Source organism: Stomoxys calcitrans, chromosome 1, assembly GCF_963082655.1.
Source record: "Stomoxys calcitrans chromosome 1, idStoCalc2.1, whole genome shotgun sequence".
In the NCBI taxonomy this organism is placed as follows: domain Eukaryota; kingdom Metazoa; phylum Arthropoda; class Insecta; order Diptera; family Muscidae; genus Stomoxys; species Stomoxys calcitrans.
The window spans coordinates 244,780,770-244,802,051 of NC_081552.1; the positions used below are offsets into that span (position 1 = coordinate 244,780,770).

General features: G+C 39.4%; 3 protein-coding genes across 3 annotated transcripts; all 3 read right to left on the reverse strand.

The window, feature by feature from the left end:
* Positions 1-1,786: 1,786 nt before the first annotated feature.
* On the reverse strand, positions 1,787-9,916 carry LOC106088875 (uncharacterized). The gene is made up of 5 exons (XM_013254583.2): positions 9,765-9,916; positions 8,468-9,589; positions 7,314-7,399; positions 2,932-3,079; positions 1,787-2,711 (listed from the first exon to the last, which is right to left on the reverse strand). Exons 1-5 carry the CDS (start codon positions 9,910-9,912, stop codon positions 1,969-1,971), a joined length of 2,247 nt encoding a protein of 748 aa, XP_013110037.2. The 5' UTR covers positions 9,913-9,916; the 3' UTR covers positions 1,787-1,968.
* A 1,916-nt stretch (positions 9,917-11,832) lies between these two features.
* Positions 11,833-13,211, reverse strand: LOC106088864 (uncharacterized). The gene is made up of 2 exons (XM_013254573.2): positions 13,067-13,211; positions 11,833-12,938 (listed from the first exon to the last, which is right to left on the reverse strand). The coding sequence occupies exons 1-2, from the start codon at positions 13,209-13,211 to the stop codon at positions 11,893-11,895; spliced, it is 1,191 nt and encodes a 396-aa protein (XP_013110027.2). The 3' UTR covers positions 11,833-11,892.
* A 5,022-nt stretch (positions 13,212-18,233) lies between these two features.
* On the reverse strand, positions 18,234-21,140 carry LOC106088863 (uncharacterized). Its single transcript, XM_013254572.2, has 2 exons — positions 20,999-21,140; positions 18,234-18,934 (listed from the first exon to the last, which is right to left on the reverse strand). Exons 1-2 carry the CDS (start codon positions 21,132-21,134, stop codon positions 18,234-18,236), a joined length of 837 nt encoding a protein of 278 aa, XP_013110026.2. The 5' UTR covers positions 21,135-21,140.
* Positions 21,141-21,282: the final 142 nt, after the last annotated feature.

Genomic DNA, 21,282 nt, shown 5'->3' on the forward strand with positions numbered 1-21,282 from the left:
GGACTGCTACTCTTACCTTACCTAAAGAGGACATGAAAGGGCAGACAATTAGGCAGTGAAGGCCAAAAAACTGCTTTGCACAGATACTAACTATTGATTTAGGTCATAGGGGATTGCAGATGGGCCATATCGGTTCAAATTTAGATATAGCTCCCATATAAATCGATCTCCGAATTTGAATTCTTGAGCGCTTAATAGTCACAACTTTTGTCTGATTTGGCTGAAATTTTGCATGCAGTGTTCTGTTATGATTTCCAACAACTGTGCCCAGTACAGTGCAAAGTGGTCTATAACCTGATATATCCCCCATATAAACCGATCTCCTGATTTGACTTCTTGAGCCCTTACAAGCCGCAGTTTTCGTACGATTTGTCTGAAATTTTGCATGTGGTGTTCTGTTATGATTTCCAATAGCTGTGCCAAGGGCGGTTCAAATCGGTCTATAACCTGACATAGCTCGCATATAAACCAATCTCCAGATTTGACTTCTTGGGCCTTTACAAGCCGCAATTTTTGTCCGATTTGGCTGAAATTTTGCATGTGTTGTTTTGTTATGACTTCCAACAACTATGCCAAGTACGGTTAAAATCGTTCTATAACCTGATATAGCTCCCATATAAACCGATCTCCGGATTTGATTTCTTGAGCCCTTACATGCTGCGGTTTTTATCCGATTTGGCTTAAATTTTGCATATAGAGTTCTGTTATGACTTTAAACATATGTACGTAGTAAAGTCCAAATCGGTCTATAACCTGGTAAAGCTTCCATGTAAACCGATCTGCCGATTTGACTTCTTGAGCCCTTACAACGCACAATTTTGGTCCGATTTGGCTGATATTTCGAGTGCGGTGTTCTGTTACGACCACCAACAACTGTGCCAAGTACGATGTAAATTGGTATAGCTCCCATATAAACCGGTCCCTCGATTATGTTTGTTCGATTCCTAGAAGCTTTAATTTGCCTTTCAACTAAATTTAATTTGCATAAATTTTTAGCGAATCCATGGTGGCGGGTTCCCATGATTCGACCCGGCTGAACTTAGCACGCCTTTACTTCTTGGTATTTATAGCGCACAACAAGCCTATTACTGGCTTAGAAGTGACATGGGGCGGATTAATATCCGCACCCTCTTTTTAACTTAACCCCAGACACGAACCGGTGCCCTCCGTCACAGTGAGGGAATCACGTCTCTGTAACCATCATTGTAGGCGTCTTGACCATTGTCCTTCTGACAAAGGACCCACAGAGCTATTAGGCAAGAAGACTTTCCTTTCGTCTAAACCCAAATCCTGGTATACCATCGACAAAAAGTAGCATTTTGGCCAGTGTCTCTTAGACACAGGAGTCATTGATGTCTATTTCAGCACATCGACCGGCTCTAGAATGTTTCTTGCCAGACCCCTTGGGCCCCCATTACGCCCGCAAGCTACTAGGTTAAGGCAAAAATCAAAGCGAAAAATAGACTATTCGTTACAGTTCAAATCCGTCACTAATCTGAGATAGGCCCCATATAAACCGTTCTCCCGATTTAACTTTTGATGCCCTTAGTAACCTAGTATTTTATACGACTTAGCTTTTGCTATGAAAATTGCCTAAAATCTGCGAAAACTTTTTTGCTTCATTGTTTTTCAAGTCGAGCTCAATGACCAAGCGAATGGAACACCCAAAGGAGAGATTGTTAAATGAGTCTTGAAGAAAAGAAACCGCCAGCTTCTCAGACAAGGCAGGACACATGTCACCCCACTGTTGGACGCGTTTCATCGGCACAAAAAAACTTGACAATAATCTTTAAGTAACAAAACTTTATTTTTTTTATATTCTTATAAATTTTTTGAGAATTGTTTGTTGTTGTAGCAGTGTGTTGTACACTGAGGAAGCAGCCCTTGCCGATGAAAGACTCCATCGAGTCAATCCGGTACGTACAACCGGCTGCCATGGCCATGATTGTGTTGAGAATTGTTTCCTTCTCATGTTTGCTGTGTTAAGCTTGGAGCCAAAATTTTACATACCAATTCACTCATTCGAACGCGAAATTGTAGATTTTGCATATCAGTCATTTTCTTCATGTGAGGTAGAAAGCTAATGAGAAAATTTAGCTCAGAGTCCTGATTGTGTTCTTTAGGCTTTGGAGTTTCTTGACTAAATACTCCAATATTTTGCTCCTTCTGATCTGCTACCAAGGAAATGAGCAAACTGTTCTTTGAAGTTTCTGGATTAATTTGGCCAAGATTTTGTTCCCCGCCATCTGCTACAGTGGGGATGAGCAAACTATCCAAAGTTCTTTGTTCCATAGGATTTTCTTCCGGCGATTGATTGACCACCTCGTCTATGCTACTAAAATGTTGTGAGGAAGTACTGTCGTCTGATATTTGCTGTATATCCTGGAATTTATCCATTGATAAATCATCATTATCTTCATAGCTCCCCAGTTCAGATGCGACTTCATTGTCACTGATCTCTATGGCCTCGCATTTAATTTCGCCAACATTTTGCGATTGACCATTTGCTTCTGAAGTAGAGCCTTGTTTTGCTTTTTCATTTTGATTGGGCTTAGGTTTAGACTTTCTATAAATACGCTGCTCTCGAACAAATTCCATTTCGTCAAAATATATTCCTTTCGGGGTAAATTGTTTTCCCTCCTTTTTGCAGCGACTCACATAGCGACGATAACTGTCGCGTAAATTTTTCCATTTACATTTGCATTCGTCAACTGCTCCGCAGTGTACATGGCAATACAATTTAATATTGTTTAGAGACACAGAGAGGGTAATGGCCACAAGCCAAACAAAGCCACGAACAGAGAGAGAGAGAGAGAGAAAAATACAATGCCATGAGTCTCATGTCTCTATTTTTTCGGTGTACAGTGTTCACATTTATGAGCTAACGCACACACACACACATATGTATGGTGTACAAAAATGTGAACTTACCAGTCAGCACATTGCAAGCATCGGCCACCTCTCGCCATAAATGGTATGTTTCCTTTGGCGATGCTATTGTCTTTCTGTATTGAATATTCCATAATTTTGGTCTTTTACGAACTTCCTCAATCAAACGACGTGCGTCCATTTCACTTGGCTAAAGTTCACCAACTATTGTCTCCTCGTAGAGAGATGATGGCGACGTTTCAATGTTTGTCTCGATGAAACTGTAACAAAAACAAGAACAATAAGTATCTAAGCCACTCACTGCCTTGGCATACTGCGACGTTAGGCTGGCAAGCATTGCTTGTGCTCTCTGTACGCAAATGACTCATGCTTGTACTACTGGGGTTGAGATAAAGAAGTGTGTGTTAGGGTTGCCAATATCATTTTTATTTTAGATATATGTAGAGTTAAAAAAATTAAAATTTTTGGAAAGAAAGCTAAAACAAATGGAAAAATTAAAAAAAGCAAAGACTGTTAAAATGTCTATAGTTTTTGGTATGCCATTGTGGGATCTAGGTTTTAAAACTAAGTAATATAATGCAATTATTACTAAAGCCTGTGGATTAGAAAATCCATAGTCCATATATCATTACAAAATTCAATTTAATTGCAAAATGCTATCGCATATGCCAAAGAATAGTTGGAAATTTTTGGATTCTGCAAAAAAAAAATCCAGACACTAGCGATAAGTTTGATTTTTTAAAAAATCCAGTTTTTGGGCTTTCATTAAAGTGCTATTTTAGGTGTTGTTTAAAGTGATCTCTTTTTTGTGACACATTCTTAAAAAAACTTAACTTAAATTGCGTATGTAGAGCAAATTTTATTAAAATTTATGTTTTCAGAGAAAATTTCAATAAACTCTAGACTTCAGAGAAACTCAATAAAAATTTGTCTTTAGAGAAAATTTCAATGCAATTTTGTTTTAAGCAGAGTATTCCGTTCAGATTTCGGAATAGCTTCGAGAAACTTCTAGCAAAATACATGATTTTTTTAAACATAAGTAGATATTTTTTTTTCACCAGATCAATCTTACTTTCATATAACACTGGGATCAATTGTTTTCAAGTGCTCCTTTTAAGCCATTAGCGTAAAAAATTATTACAATTTATGTATTTCACATAGCTATATCCATATCTTAACCGATCTGAGCCAAATTGCAGAAAGATGTCGAAGGGCCTAACACAGCTCACTGTCCCAAATTTCGGCAACATCGGACAATAAATGTGCATTTTATGGGTCAAAAACCTTAAATCGAGAGATCGGTCTTATGACAGCTATATGATCGATCTAGGCCAAATTGCAGATATATGCCGAGGAGCTTAACTTAACTCACGGTCCCAAATTTCGGCGTAATTGGACAATAAATGCTCCTTTTATCAGCTAAGACCTTCAATCAAGAGATCGGTCTATACGGCAGTTTATAGGGTCAGAAATGGATATTTCGATGTGTTGCAAATGGAGTGACAAAATGAATATACCCCCATCCTTCGGTGGTGGGTATAACAAGGCTTTTATGGGCTTCAGACCATTTAACAGGAAATCGGTCTATATGGCAACTATATCTAAATAAAGTCCGTTCTTAATCATATTGAGGTCGAATTATGGGAAGCCTAAAACCTAAAAATTTCAACGAAATCGGATGAAAAATTAAGCTTTTATGAGCTTCAGACCCTTATTAGGAGATCAGTCTTAATGGCAGCTATATCTAAACAAAATCCGATCTGAACCATTTTCGGTTGTTGGGAGGCCTAAGCTACTCACTGTTTTAAATTTCAGCGAAACCAGAAAAAGTTAAGCTTTTATGGCCTTCGAACCCTTTATCGGCAGATCGTTCTATATGGCAGCTTTATCTTAATATTGTCCGATCTGAAGCATAATCAGATCAGATGTTGGGAGGCCTACGACTACTCAATATTTCAGATTTCATCGAAATCGGTTAAAAAATATAGCTTTTATGGGATGAAGACCCTTAATCGGGAGATCAGCCTATATGGCAGCTATATCCAAATATAGTCCTATCTGAATTATATTTTGGGTTGGATGTGAGGAGGCTTAAAATAATTTACTGTTTCAGATTTCAGCGACCCTTTATTGGCAGATCGGTCTATATGACAGCTATATCCAAATTTAGTGCGATCTGAACCATATTTGCGTCGGTTGTTGAAAGGCCTAAAGCTACTCACTGTTTCTAATTTCAGCGAAATCGGATAAAAATAAAGCATTGATGGGCTTTAGATCCTAAATCGGCAGATCGGTCTATGTTTATATCCAAATATGTTCCGATTTGACCCGTGCAGGAATTCAACCAGAGTGCATCAAAAAGACGTATCTGTGCCAAATTTCAGCTCTATATCTCAATTTTTGACGTACAGACACACGGACATCGTTAAATCGTCTTAGAATTTTACGACGATTTGAAATATATATACTTAGGGTCGGAAATTGATATTTCGATGCGTTGCAAACGGAATGACTAAATGAATATACGCCCTATCCTATGGTGGTGGATATAAAAACAAATACTAATGTTATTCAATTCATCTTTTCTTGTATATACATGTTTTTTTTTTTAATATGGCAGTCGTTAATGTTTCTATTTTCATATCTTAAATTAGTTACTATAATATCACGATAAAACTATGGTAGTTGGCAACCCTTACTCCCTTTTTCTCATGAGCTCTGAGAGTACAAGCAATGAATTAATTTCATTTGTTTGTCGCTGTATACCAACGCTGCGTCATATGATGTTTTTTGTTGTTGCATCGAGGCAATCGTTTAACCGAAGCGACTTTAGTGAATGACGTAAGCCAAGTAAAAATTAATTGTATGTTGGACCCGTTTGTACCAGATTTGATATAAATTTTTACCGAAGGCAATAAACCAATAGAAATTCCCCTGTTTATGGGGAACTTCTCTTATCTCATTAAGTGCTGTCCTATGCAAGTTTATGCGTATAGATGATGAATTTATGTCCAATTCCATTTGTTTCCAATTTTCTATATATAGATAGGGTCCATCTCCGACTTCATCTGTGAGAAGCTTGCCAACTTCCTGGGCAAACTTGTATTTTGCTTAACACTGAGCTTAACTTGAATAGGATAGTTTCAAATGGCATAAGAGAAGTTCCCCCTCACTTTTGGGGAACATCTCTTATATTATTTAGAGCTTCCCCAAGTAAATGGATGCTGAATATAGTGAAACACCTGTGAAGCTTGGTTTTAAATGGTGGAAAAGTTTTACTACATGGGTCAGTAATCAGCATATTCTTGTTAATCGGGAAACGGATTTCCCTCTCACCATGATTTTTTTCTGTTGATGTTGGAAGTCATAACTTAAGTCTTTGCTCCAAATTTCAAACAAATCGGATGAAAATTGAGGCTTTTACGGTCTCAAGAAGTCAAATTCAGGGATCGGTTTGTAAAGTGGCTAAACTTATTTATAAACCGATTCGGATCATACTTGGCATGGGTGTTGGAAGTCATAACGGAAGTCTTTGTTCCAAATTTCAGCCAAATCGGATGAAAATTGAGGCTTCTAAGGGCAGAAGAAGTCAAATCGGTCTCAACGACGACTGAAACCAAGAGCATCAACTCTAGCTTAAAGGAAATTTCCACTAATGACGCCAACCTTAAGTTTGAATGACTTTAAAAACATTGCATGTACAGGGTTATTTTATCAGGAACACTACAAAAGTAGACCGAAGGGACAGCAAAAAACGTCATATTTTTTGCCGGTCTTTTGACTATTCTCTTCAGTAAGGTTTGGAAAGATATACGAGTCGAAATTATTAAAATTCCCTACCGAATTCGGAGTCAGTGGCCTCAATGTTAAGATCGCTACGTCCTATTTGACGATGAGGCTCATTTCTGACTGAATGGCTTCGTCAATAGGCAAAATATGTGTTATTGATCCGACAACCATCAGCACGTACTCCATGAGTCATTATTGTTGCGGTTTATGGACTGGCGGTGTCATTGGGCCGTACTTCTTCCGTGATGATCAAGACCAGTAAGTAACCGTCAATGGGAATCGCTAAACGTTCAATGCTAACAAATTATTTTTGGCCCCAATTGTCCAATTTAGCGTTGAGTCTCATTTCTGGCTGAATGGCTTTGTCAGTAGGCAAAATATGCGTTATTAGTCCGACAACAATTTACACGTAGTCTATGGGTCATTTAGCGTTGAGTCTCATTTCTGGCTGAATGGCTTTGTCAGTAGGCAAAATATGCGTTATTAGTCCGACAACAATTTACACGTAGTCTATGGGTCATTTATGTTGCGGTTCATAGGCCGGCAGCGTTATTAGGTCGTACTTCTTCCGTAATGATCATGAGCGGTAAGTTGTCGTGAATGGGAATCGCTACCGTTCAATACTTACGAAATACTTTTGTCCCCAATTGGATGATATGGACTTGGAGGACATGTGGTTCCAACAGAACGGCGCCCCAAGCCACACAGCGAATGCCGCAATCTATTTTTTTGGAAACCAAGTTTGGAGAATGTGCTATCTCACGTAATGGTCTAGTCGATTGGCCGACTCGGTTATGCGATTTGACGCCGTTAAGCTACTTCTTGTGGGATTATGCCAAGTCTATGGTCTATGCCACGATAAATCGATACAAGTAAATGCAGTTGCCCAACCACAAAAAATTCAATACACTATCTGTCAAAATTAGTGTTTTGTCCAACTCTGATTTTGAGTATGTGACTAGTTTGCGCCATTTTTCGTTGTGTGTGAGTGTTATGGTTCTCAGCTATAATACTCACACACAACTGAATGTTATGGAAACTCGTTGAAAGATAGTGCACTTCGCGAGAAAAAAAATTGTACTCAGCTGTTTGCTACCTCTTCGTTATATTATGCCAAGATATATTCATTTACAGTTAGGAACAGTTGCCCAACAACAAAATATTGAATGCACTAACTGTCAAAATTAGAGATTAGTGCAACTCTGATTTGGTGTTTGTTACTAGTGCGCGTTATTTTTCGTTGTTTGTGTGAGTGCCCGTGGTGACCATGCAAAAGAAACCGAGTTCTATGAAAAATGTCATTGTTATCCACTACCGTTATTAAAAAACCTTTGTTGGCGCACTTATTGAAAAACCCGATACATAGGCGGCTGTGGTGCAATGTGGTTAGGAGTTTGTTTCCACACAATCATAAGATGGATGAAACACATGTTCTATTTTCAGGCGTTGACAGAATGTGAATGGTTGTGCACAGTTTCTAAAGTTTCGTTCACAAGAAACTGTTGTTGATTTATGAACATTTGTGGTTGATCTGATAACAACTGTGTGTTGATTTACTTCTATGAACCATTGGCGTCAATTTGACAACACTGTGCTTGAGTTTTTCTTGAAGTGTAGTAAAACTGAAAATGCCACATCTTCATATGCTTAAAATTTTTGGTGTATTTATAAAAAAAACTAAACCTAAAAAAATTTTATAAAATTTACCACATTTTATATAATTTTTGTGTCTTATTGTAGCACACTTTTTTCTTTAGAAAAAAATAAGGAAAACCACTAATTTCTCAACCTGTATCTGAAGAAGTTGTGGAGGTGGCCACATTGATGATAACATTTTCGGCACTACTTCTAACCGTATTACACGACGCAGTCGGCCTACTTTCAGTGCCATTGGGATCTTTGATTGTTAGCAAAAGTTCACACATCTGGGAACGAAATCTAAGATTTTCGAATTCGTTCATTTTCTTCATGTAGGGCAAAAAGCTATGCAGAAAATCATAGTCTGAATCGCCAGGTCCAGGCTCTGGGAAAGGCGTAGTTTTCTCTGGAGTGGATTGTATGGGGATTTCTATTCGTGGAGTTGCAACAGTGGAACCTTGACTAGTAGTTGCCATATCAGTTGAGGGCATTTGTATGCCTAAGTTACCAGAGGTAAGTCTTTGAGACTTCATTAAACTGCCGTAATCTTCAAGTTCCATATCATCATTCGCAAAAATTCTCACATCATTGCCGCCACTGGCAACCGAGGCAATTATCAATCCTTTATCAGCTGTTTTGTCCATAACAGCAGAAGAAAGGCGTTCGGCATTCTTAGCACTGAGCTGAGCGACTTGCCCGTTACTCCAGATAATTTGACCATTTATGGATGCGGTCTGTAGATCGGATGCAGCCAAAAGATCGTCTAGTAGAATATCATCTTTTAGGCTGACGCCAGCGGCAGCTTGGTCCACCACCCTAACATCCTCCTCATCATCGCTTATGGTGTATACTTCGGTAGCAGTAGTACCAGTGGTGCCAACTCTAGGCTCTTCCACTTTAATAACATCATAGCTACTAGGATTTACTGCTGGCTGTACATAGGGAGTGAATATGCCTAGATACTCTTCAACTGGTATATCCTCATCATCATCAGCAACAGCCTCATTACTTATGATTTGAACATTGTCTTTGCCATCATCATCATCATCATCAGCTGTATTATCGAAATAGTCGCTAGAGATGTCTTCGCTTATGTCCGTATCCAGAAATGTTCTTCGTGGTCGTTGATATTCTTTCAGGAAACTCAAGTTTTTAAAATGAGACCACGTGACTTTGGCAGGCGTCATTCCATGCAACTTTTGTTGTATGATACGACGAACATGACCACGATAAGTGTCGCGTATACATCTCCATTTACGCTTGCACAGGGAAACTGGTGGCAACATCACCACATACAAAAAACCACCACCACACCAACACAAGCATAGACAATACACAATTCCAAAGGAAAAGAAGAGAAGGCAATAACAAAAATCAATAAAAACAATGTAAATGAATTTTTGCTTAGCATTTGCCGCACACACACACACACACACGCACACACTCACCATCATCGTGATTTATTTCTTGGGTAACTTCCTCCCAGCTTCTGTGAGCTAATGTACGATTTTTGCTATGCTCATGCTTTGGATCCCACAGTTCTGGCCTTTTGCGGACTGCTTCTATTAAACGACGCACGTCTATTTCCTTTGCCATTTGCTGTTCAACTAAAATTCTCTTCGCTTGTTTTGCTCATTTCATCTGCAACTGTAGAACGCTACGCCACAAATTCTCATCGTCCGTTATGTTTGTGTGTGTGTGTGTGCATTTGGTTATAGAGCTGCCATTTAATTTTTTTAATGCAAAGCATCACCATTAAAATGGTTGGTATGTTTGCTTGTTTGTTGGATCGATAAAGCGATATATTGAGCAAAGGCACACAGACAGAAAACAAATTGTTGCTTGTGCATGGCTGATTAATGTATGCGAGAAATGAGGGATTTTAAAATGTCTAGCGAGTTTTTGTCTTACCTCACTCGAGCTTGTTGTCTTCGATCAATTTGTTTGTGTTTAGTTTGTTAGCGAGTGCTATGCAAACTCGATAGTTTTGTTGTTTAGAAAATGGATCAAACTATTAGAATTAAACGTTGCACAGTGGGACAGAAAATAATAAAAGTGAAACAACTTTGTCTTTTATACGCACCACCCAAGTATGGGGGGTGGTTTGCAACACATTGAAGTATCAACTTACGACCTTATAAAGTACTAGCTGTCCCGGTGTACTTCGGAGACCCGCTTGAGAATAGATCACAAACAGTCCCGATTAGCCTATATGTCCGCTTGGGGTAGGGCGGCATCTTTGGGACTTGAGGCATATTCTTATATATAAAATTCAATTTGTGTTTGTTTGTTCCGTATAACTCAAAAACGGCTGAACCGATAATTTGAAATTTTCACAGATTTGTTTAGGTTGGTCTGGAAGGAAACATAGGCTATATAATTTTTTGATATCGGGAGGGGGCGGACCCTCCTCCTTACCACAAAAGTACTGCCCAAAAATAAAGGTGGACCGATCGGGACAATATGGGATTCAAATGAAAGGTATTCAAGACTAGAGTACGAATTTCATAATAAAAGTTGGCTCCAAGTACCTGGGGTGCCACCCCAGCCCCAAAACCCCTTAAAATAGGTTTATTTGACGATCACGACAATATGGGACTCAAATGAAAGATATTCGGGAGTAGATTACGAATATGTTTAGGAATTAGGAATAGGCTTTATAATTTGTAGATAACGGAAGTGGGCGGACCCGCCACCGTTACCCCAAAAACACCACTCAAAATCAAAAGTGGTCCGATAAGGACAATATGGCTATTAAATGAATAGAATGCGGTAGTAGATAACGAATCTGGCATACAAATTCATGTCGAAGTATAGGGGGGTCACCCCAACCTCACAAAAAAACCAAAAATGGGCACATTAGCCAATCACGGATATATGGGACTGGGTTTGTTTGTTCCGCATAGAAACGGCTGAACTGATTTTCTCGAAATTTTCCCATATTGTGTAGCTTAGTCTGGAAGGAAACATAGGCTATATCGGAGGTATTAAAATTACAGAACTGCGCCCTCTAGCGGCTCAAGAAATCAAGTTAAAAAATCGGCTTATATGGCAGCTATATCAAAACATGAACCATTTACAATCCCAACCGACCTACACTAATAAAAAGTATTTGTGCAAAATTTCAAGTGGCTAGCTTTACTCCTTCCAAAGTTAGCGTACTTTCGACAAACAGACGGACGGACATGGCTAGGTCGACTTAGAATGTCATGACGATCAAGAATATATATATTTACATTATGGGGTCTTAGACGCATATTTCGAGGTGTTACAAACAGAATGACGAAATTAGTATACCCCCATCCTATGTCGGAGGGTATAAAAAAAATTAAATTCGTTTGTAGTCGTTGCTTGTTTGTGAGTGTCTCCATGATGAAGTAGCAGAGTACACTTAACACTTTTCACTTAACAAACAGTGCTGCCACCCTCAAAGAATTACCCATTACCATTTTTCGAAATTCAGTTTATATACTCGTATTTAGTTTTGAATTTGTCATATATTTGGAGTAAAAAAAAAACATTTATTTTAAACAAACTTAAAGAATATCTCAAATGACTTATTTCTAAATGTATGGTCTATGAGGTAGTGGAGGTAACCGCATTAATTGCAACATTATTGGCACTACTTCCCGTCAAGTAATTTGGCATTACGGCAACAGTGGGATTTCTTTGTAATGACCCCGTAGATTGTCTTCCATTTGTGTGGGGGTTTAGAATTGTCAACATCTGTTCGCACATTCCTGAGCGAAATTTAAGAATTTGTAAATGATTCATTGCCTTCATATAGGGTAGAAAGCTCATAAGGAAATTGTAATCCGGATCATCCGAAACAGGCACTGAAAAATTATTGGCATGAACTTGAGTGGGTTTTTTAGAACTAACTCTTGCTTGGCCAAGATTTTCGGGAAAGTGTACATGTTTTGTAGGCAGCTGCGTTCTAGATGCAGATGAGTTATAAACATTCTTTGGTTTTCGAAGTATCGATATGCTGTGGGAGCTTTGATTTATGCTATCATCATCCGCAAAAGTTCTTTTTATGTTTACATCACTGCTGGCTTTTGGACATTCCTTATGAGGCGGCTGGGCATAGTTGTTTGTGTCCTTATCAATAGGCTTTACTATTTCTACTCCACTTCTATCCCAAATATTATGGCTTGTTGGCAACATATCTTCCGAGTCCTCAGATATATCCAAAAGATCATCAAATGCATTGTCATCGTTGTGGATCAGACCATCCATAAGGTCCATCTCCCTTCTCTGCTCTTCTTCATCACAAAATATGGTGTAAAATTTATTATAATCCTCATTCAAGTTTTTATGCTCCACTATATCAGACCCATTCAGAATGGAATTCAGAGAATTTTTATCGCCAATTTCAACTTTTCTCTTTGCTGCTTCATTGCCATTATAAGTCGTTGTATTGCCTTCCCATGAGTCTCCACTTGCCAATAGATCATCTGCATTATTTTCGCCTTTGCGTCTTTTTCGCTTTCGCTCTTGTCCATTAAGAAAATACAAAGCATCCAAATAACGCCATCGTCGCTTCATGTTAAAAACTCCTCTGCGTTGCAGAGCACTATGGGTATCGCGCAGGGTTCTCCATCTACCCTTGCAAATGCGAACTTTTGTCATGACGTCATTAACAAAGCGAATTGAATGGCATAGAGAAGACAGGATGAAAGGAAAGAAAAAAAACAAAGCCTTGAATAACAAAAAAACATCTCTAGCCTAACAGCCGTCTCACACTCACCATCTGCCTTAAGAATCTTTGCTATATTCTCCCAACAGTTCTGCACAACCGCTCGATTACTGTTTTGCTCATGTTTAAGGTCCCACAGAACCGGCCTTAAGCGGATCTCTTCAATCAGGCCATACACGTCCACTGTTTTCGCCATTTGCTCAAAAACTAAATTCTCTTTGCCTGTGTTCTCGTGCTATACCTGAAGGTTAAGTTATTCGCCGTGAAATCTCTTGAGCAAATATATGCAGCTATAGTAGGGTTGCCGCTGTAACTTTTTTTTGCAAAAGATAAAAAATCGCCAACAAAATTTTAGGATTTAACATTCATGAAAAATCATCGCTATTTGACTTTCACATATATTTAGGCATGAAATAGTTATTACACTGTGTAACACAATTAAATTTTATCATAAATTACAAGAAAAACCTTGTAACAGAGTTTTTAAAAATTTATATCTCGAAGTAACCCAACAGGAGGAAATTTTTACCCTTTAGGAAAATTTTGTAAATAGGTATTCTGGTTTTTCTGATTTTGTTGTTGGCTCCGGCACCTAGATCACGACATGCCTGTTTTGGCGTAAATGTTTGTTACCTGTGTCCTGCTTAAAGTCTATGGTCTTCAATTATCGCATAACCAGATGACGGTTAACTTTGCTTTGTTGTGGAAAACGTGTTAGAAATTTAGGTAGAAACGTTCCAGAACGATATGGTGCATCAATTATGTAGTAGCAAGATAAATTCATTTACAGGTACTGTACATCAAACAGATTAGTAGATTTTTTTTCTCACGGACTACACTATGCGAATGAATTTGTGTTGTATAGTAGTATAAGAGTGTAGCATCAGCAAGTCGGTAAGTCGTCGTTTGGTAGCCGAGGACAAATGTTTACGGTTGCCAGATCTGATTAAAGATGCAAATTTTCAGCCAAATCGGACAAAAATTGCAACTTGTAAGGGCTCAAGAAGTCAAGTCAGGAGATCGGTTTATATGGGACCTTTATCAAACTACAGACAGATTCCGATCGTACTTGATACAGTTGTTGAAAGTCATAACAGAATACCATGTGCAAAATTTTAGCTAAATCGGACAAAAATTGAGGCTTGTAAGGGTTTAAGAAGATAAATCAGGAGATCGGTTTATGTGGGAGCTATATCAAGCTATGAATCGATTCGGACCGTACTTGGCTCACTTGTTGAAAGTCACAACGGAGCACTATGTACAAAATTTTAGTCAAATCGGATATAAATTGAGGCTTCCAGGGGCTCAAGAAGTCAAGTCGGAGAACCGCTTTATATGGGAGCTATATCAGCTTATGGACCGATTTGAACGGTACTTAACGCAGTTGTTGGAAGTCATAACAGAACACTATGTGCAAAATTTCAGCCAAATTGGACAAAAATTGCGGCTTCCAGGTGCTCAATAACTTAAATCGGGAGATCGGTTCATATGGGTGCTATATCAAAATCTGAACCGATATGACCCATTTGCAATCCCCAACGACACACATCAATATAAAGTATCTGTGCAAAATTTTAAGTGGCTAGCTTTCACGTTCGACCGCTATCATGATTTCGACGGACGGACATGGCTAGTCCGAATCAGAATTTCGAAACGATCAATAACATATATACTTTACTAGCCAAACCGGGCCCGCTCCGCTGCGCCTTCTTTAACCCTCTAATATCTTTTTACGGTGGGGACACTTCGCCCTGAATGCGTATATCGAATTCGTGCCATTGTAACCTATGACGCTGAACGCGTTCGAATCCTGGCGAGAACATCGAACAAAGCGGTGTTTATCCCCTTTTAATATTGGCGACATTTGCGAGGTACACGCATGGTCATTTAAAAAACTTTCCTCAAAGAAGTGTCGCACTGCGAAACGCCGTCCGGTCTCGTCTATAAAAAATTTTCCCTTATCCTTGAGTTTAAACTTGAATCAGAAAGCACTCATTAATGTGTGAGAATTTGCCCCTTCTCGGTTCCTGGTGGTAATGTTCCTCCTTAAGGTAATGTTCTCATTAGGGGCGGGATGGCACCTCAGATATTTCGACTCAAATATGGATATCAAATTCGTGCTTCACTTCCAAATCCCTTTAATTTAAGCCCCATATTGCCATTGCCGGTAAATATGAACCGTTTGGAGGGTCTTTTGGGGCTGGAGCGGCCACTGCACCGGCACTTTGCACTGAAAATAGATATCAAATTCGTTCTTTATTCCCTGCGGAAAAGAAGTTCAGTTTAGGGGGTGCTTTAGGGCGTACCCCAAAACACTTGGCTCGAAAATTGGACATCAAACTCGTGTTGCCATATTGTCATAATGGGTCAAATGACCCATTTGACGTATTTTTAGGAGGAAAAGCGCCACTCAGACTTGAACGCAAATTTTAATGTCATATTCGTAATCAACTCCCTAATACCATTAATTTTCGTACCATATAGCCATGGTCGGCTAATATGCCCATTGGTGGGCGATCTCCAATTACTTGGACCTAGTGTTATGTGCCATATATGTAATCTACTGTCTAATACTTTTCATTTGAGTCCCATTTTGACATGAACTTCGAATATGTGGGCGCTGGGTACTTGAGCCCTTTATTGTGCCCATCGGACCACTTTCGGATATGGGTGGCGTTTTTGGGGTAAGGGGGAGGGTCCGCCTTCACCCGATATCTAAGAATTTTATAGCCTATGTTTCCCTCCAGACAAACGTACACAATCTATAACAATTTTAAGAAGATCAGTTCAGCCAAGTATAATATAGTCATAATGGTTGTAATCGCGTTTTTGAGGCGTTGCGTAATCCCCTATACTTCGATCTGATTTTGTATGCCAGATTCGAAATCTACTCCCGAATACCTTTAATTTGAGCCCCATATTGAAATGATCGTCCAACATGTCTGTTTGGGGCAGTTTTTGGGGTTGGGGCGGCCCGATGGGTACTTAGACGCAAATTTAGTCATAATGGTTGTAATGGTGTTTTTGAGGCATTGCATGATCCCCTATACTTCGATTTGATTTTGTATGCCAGATTCGAATTCTACTCCCTAATACCTTTCATTTGAGCCCCATATTGAAATGAATGTCCAATATGTCTGTTTGGGGCAGTTTTGGCGTTGGGGCGGCCCGATGGGTACTTAGGCTCAAAATTTAATACCATATTCGTATTCTACTCTCTTATACCTTTCATTTGATACCTACGTTGTCCCGATCGGTCAACTTTTGATTTTGGATTGTGTTTTTGGCATAAGGGGGAGGGTCCGTCCCCCTTCCGATACCAAATAATTATAAAGCCTATGTTTCCTTCCAGGCCAATCTACAGAATAAACGAAAATTTCGAGAAAATCGGTTCTGCCGTTTTTCAGTCTATACGGAATAAACAAACCGAGTACCATATCTCCGTGATTGTATAATGTGCCCATTTTGGGCGTTTTTGTGGGGGTGGTTAACGCCCTATACTTCGACATGAATGTGTTTGTCAGACTCGTTATCTACTCCCGCATACTTTTCATTTGATACCCATATTGTCCTTATCGGTCCACTTTTGACTTTGGGTGGTGTTTTTGGGGTAACGGTGGAGGGTCCGGCCCCTTCTGTTATCAATAAATTATAAAGCCTATTCCTACTTCCTGACCATATTCGTAATCTACTCCCGAATACCTTTCATTTGAGTCCCATATTGTCATGATCGTCAAATAGACCTATTATAAGGGGTTTTAGGGCTGGAGCGGCCCCCAGGTATTTGGACCCTACTTTTGTTATGAAATTCGTACTCTACTCTTGGATACCTTTCATTTGAATCCCATATTGTCGCGATCGGTCCACTTTTATTTTTGTGGTAAGGGGGAGCGGACCTTCCCCTTACCCTAAAAGTACTACCCCCCTCCCGATATCAAAAAATTATATAGCCTATGTTTTCTTCCAGACCAACCTACACTATCTGTGAAAATTTCGAGGAAATCGGTTCAGCCGTTTGTGAGTCTATACGGAACAAACAAACACAAATTGAATTTCATATATAAGAGTGGGGTCCTAGATCAATATTTCGAGGTTTTACAAACGGAATAACTAGCGCACCCCCATCATATGGTGGTGGGTATAAAAAGGCACATTTATTATCCTTTTACGCTCAAATTCGGCATAGTGACCTATGTTAGGCTTTCCGACATCCGTGCCCTTTATGGTTTAGAACGGCCTATATTTGAATATAGCTGTCATATAGACTGATCTCCCGATTTTGGGTCTTGAGCCCATAAAAGGCTCATTTATTAGCCGATTTGGCTGAAATTTGAAACAGTGAGTTGTTCAAAACCGCATGTTATCCGTCACGAATATGGACCAGATCAGACTATATTTGGATATAGCTGGCATATAGACCGATCTGCCGATATGGTATGGCACATAAAAGCCACATTTATAGACCGATCTGCCGATTTCGGATCTTGGGCCCATAAAAGGCGCATTTATTAGCCGATTTTACGCTCAAATTCGGCATAGTGACCTATGTTAGGCTTTCCGACATCCGTGCCCTTTGTGGTTTAGAACGGCCAATATTTGAATATAGCTGTCATATAGACTGATCTCCCGATTTAGGGTCTTGAGCCCATAAAAGGCTCATTTATTAGCCGATTTGGCTGAAATTTGAAACAGTGAGTTGTTCAAAACCGCGTGTTATCCCTCACGAATATGGACCAGATCGGGCTATATTCAGATATAGCTGGCATATAGACCGATCTGCCGATATGGTATCTTAAGCACATAAAAGCCGCATTTATAGACCGATCTGCCGATTTCGGCGCATTTATTAGCCGATTTCGCCGAAATTTGAAACAGTTAGTTGTTCAAAGCCTCCCGTTATGCGTCCCGAATATGGTACAGATCTGACTATATTTAGATATAGCTGCCATAGGTCAGTAAAGTCCGATATAGCAAAATTTTAGTCTTGTTGTGATTTTAACAGACAGACGGACGGACGCACATGGTTAGCTAGTCTTAGAAATGTAAGAAGATTTGAATTTTTTAGATATGTTTTCCAAAAACTAATTTAATTCAAATTTTCCAAAAAATATTTTCAAATTTTTTTAAGCATGAACCCTTAAAGTCTAGAAATTATTATAACTACATATATATTTAAAGTTTTTTATTGGTTTGACATTTCATTTCATTTCATTCAACTCTACTTCCATTGCAAACCATTCGGTAGGGACATCATTGAAGGTATTACTTGACATGGCACTTCCAAAGTAGGACTTAGAATATTTAAGACAATTTCACTCATTTTGGCACGAAATTGTAAATTTTGCAGCGCATTCATTCGCTTGAGTTGTGGCAGAAAACTAATCAAGAAATTATAATCACAATCATTGGAATAATCGCTTAAGGGACATTTTGGAGCCGGCTTTGTATTCGTCACGGAATGGTTGAGCGTTACTTCTGCAAGTCCTGAGTTTAGTGGTGGCTCAGTGTGGCAATCATTTTGGTGGCCATTTTCATCTTTAGTAGCCATGGGCAGTTTGGCCACAGTTAATCCTTTGGGCAAAGCCAATCCATTAAGAAGGGCCGATGAACTTACGCTTTGAAATTCCTCCAAGGATGTGCTGTCATCAAAAGTGTCTATCTCCTCGTCTACAATTTCCATGCATTGATTGTCAATGCTGGTGTCAGCTTTCGGCAACTCAGATTTTTGGAAAGTGTCTTTCATATGGGGTTGCCCTGCTGCCTGTTTTTTCCTAAGCCTTTTGCGTTTGTTATCCTTAATAAAACTCAAGGCATCATAGTATTCCCACTTTTTATCGATCTTCTGGCGGCGTTCATAGTATCTCACCATGGAGCGATATGAATGACGCAAATGTTGCCATTTGCGTCGGACGCGTTCAACTACCGTTGAGGGGAGAAGTTCACAACACACACAGCCATGCACAGACAAATAAATGAAGTCATCGGAGAAAAGAAAAATGGAAAAAGAGAGAAAATGGAAATGAGAAGTAAATAAGGGATTTGTTGTAGTTTTTTTTAACAAAACAGTGTTGCCAGATGTAGAGATATTATCTAAGTTATTCCCATTGCCGATCCCATTTAGGTTACCACGCTTTGCAAACTTCCAATGCATCGAAGCATAAAGGCCGAAACAGAATGTGCACGTTGGACTTTGTTTTTGGTGTTACAAAAGCAACGCGGAAGAGTTAAAAAAAATTTTAACTCTGATGCTTGAAAGCGAGCGCCATTTTGTGCTGCCACACGTGAAGTACTGCTTTAAGTCGTCAAAGTTTAAAATTATTTTAGACAATAAATGTGCATTTTATGGGCGCAAGACCTTTAACCGAGAGATCGATCTATGCGGCAGCTATATCCAAAACTGGACCGATCTGAGCCAAATAAAAGACGAATGTTGAAGGGCCTTACACAACTCACCGTCTCAAATATCGCCGACATCGGAAAATAAATGCGCCTTTTATGGCCCCAAAACCTTAAATCGGCGAATCGGTCTATATGGTAGTTATATCTAAATCTGGATTGATCTGAGTCAAATTGCAGAAAGATGTCAAGGAGCCCAACAGTGACAGTGAGTTGCACTGTCCCAAATTTCAGCAAATTCGGATAATAAATGTGGCTTTTATGGGCCTAAGACCCTAAATCGGCGGATCGGCCAATATGGCAGCTATGTTCAAATCTAAACCGATCTGTGCCATATTGCAGAAGTATGTCAAGGGGCTTAACACAATTCACTGTTCCAAATTCCGGCGAAATCGGACAATAAAAGCGCCTTTTATGGGCTCAAGAGCTTAAATCGAGAGATCGGTCTATATGGAAGCTTTATCCAAATCTGAACCGATCTGAGCCAAATTAAAAAGAATGTCGAAGGGCCTAACGCTGTCCCAAATTTCAGCAAAATGGGATAATAAATGTGGCTTTTATGGGCCTTAGAGCCTAAATCGGCGGATCGATCTATATGGCAAAGTTGCAACTTTTGCCCATGAACATTCCACTAAGGAACACAGGCAAACTTCTCACATATCAATGAGTGCAGTCCAATTCAAGTTTAAGCTCAATGGTAAGGGGCCTCCCTTTTATAGCCGAGTCCGAACGGCGTGCCGCAGTGCGACACGTACTTGAAGAGAAGTTTTACATGGCATAGTACCTCACAAATGTTGCCAGCATTAGGAGGGGGAAACCACCGCTGAAAATTTTTTTCGATGGTCTCGCCAGGATTAGAACCCGGGCGTTCAGCGTCATAGGCGGACATGCAAACTTCTGCGCTACGGTGGCCTCCTTCTTTATATGGCTGCTATATCCATATATGGATCGATCTAGGCCAAAATGCAGAAAGATTTCACGCAACTAACTGTCCCAAATTTCAACTAACTGTCCCAAATTTCGACAAAACCGTATGATAAATGTGGTTTTATGGGCCTTAGACCCTAAATCGACGAATCGGTCCATATGAAGGTAGTCCGATCTTCGAACTTAACCTGCTTATGGACAAAAAAGGAATCTGAACAAAGTTTCAGCTCAGTATCTCTATTTTTAAAGACTGTAGTGTGATTTCAACAGACTGGCGGACATGTCTAAGATTTTTACGCTGATCAAGAATATATATACTCTATAAGGTCGGAAATGGATATTTCGATGTGTTGCAAACGGAATGTCAAAATGAATATACCCCCATCCTTCGGTGGTGGGTATAAAAAAGTGTCCACTCTCCATTGAAAACTCATTCATTGTCCCTACACAGTTATGTTGAAATTCTCTCTTCTCTTAATTTTCTTCATTTATTTCTAATCTTTGTGCGAGGTGCCTCTTAAAAGAGGCGATGGGAAATCAATACCTATTGAACATCAGTGATGTAGCTTTAGAAGTTAAATTAAAAAAAATGTGTTGCAGGGCAAACTCTATGTTTCTGCGTTCTATTTGAGAAAAGGAATTTGTTTTTGCTCTACTTACCATCATCCACATCCATGGCTTTGGCCACCTCTGCCCATAGGTCATTTAGCATGCTGTGTGTTTTGTTGCGTACATTGCTGAAATCCCACAAAGCCGGTCTTTTGCGTACTTCCTCGATCAAACGATAAACATCCATTTCGCTGGCTATTCGCAGAACAACTGAAGTTGCTCTGTAGGTAACGATCTTAGCATAGCCCTTGCAAAAGCAAAGGAGAACTATTCTCACTCACTTGTGGTTGAGGCCAACAGTCTTACTGCGTTGCTTTTTGTTCTCCTTCGTGGAT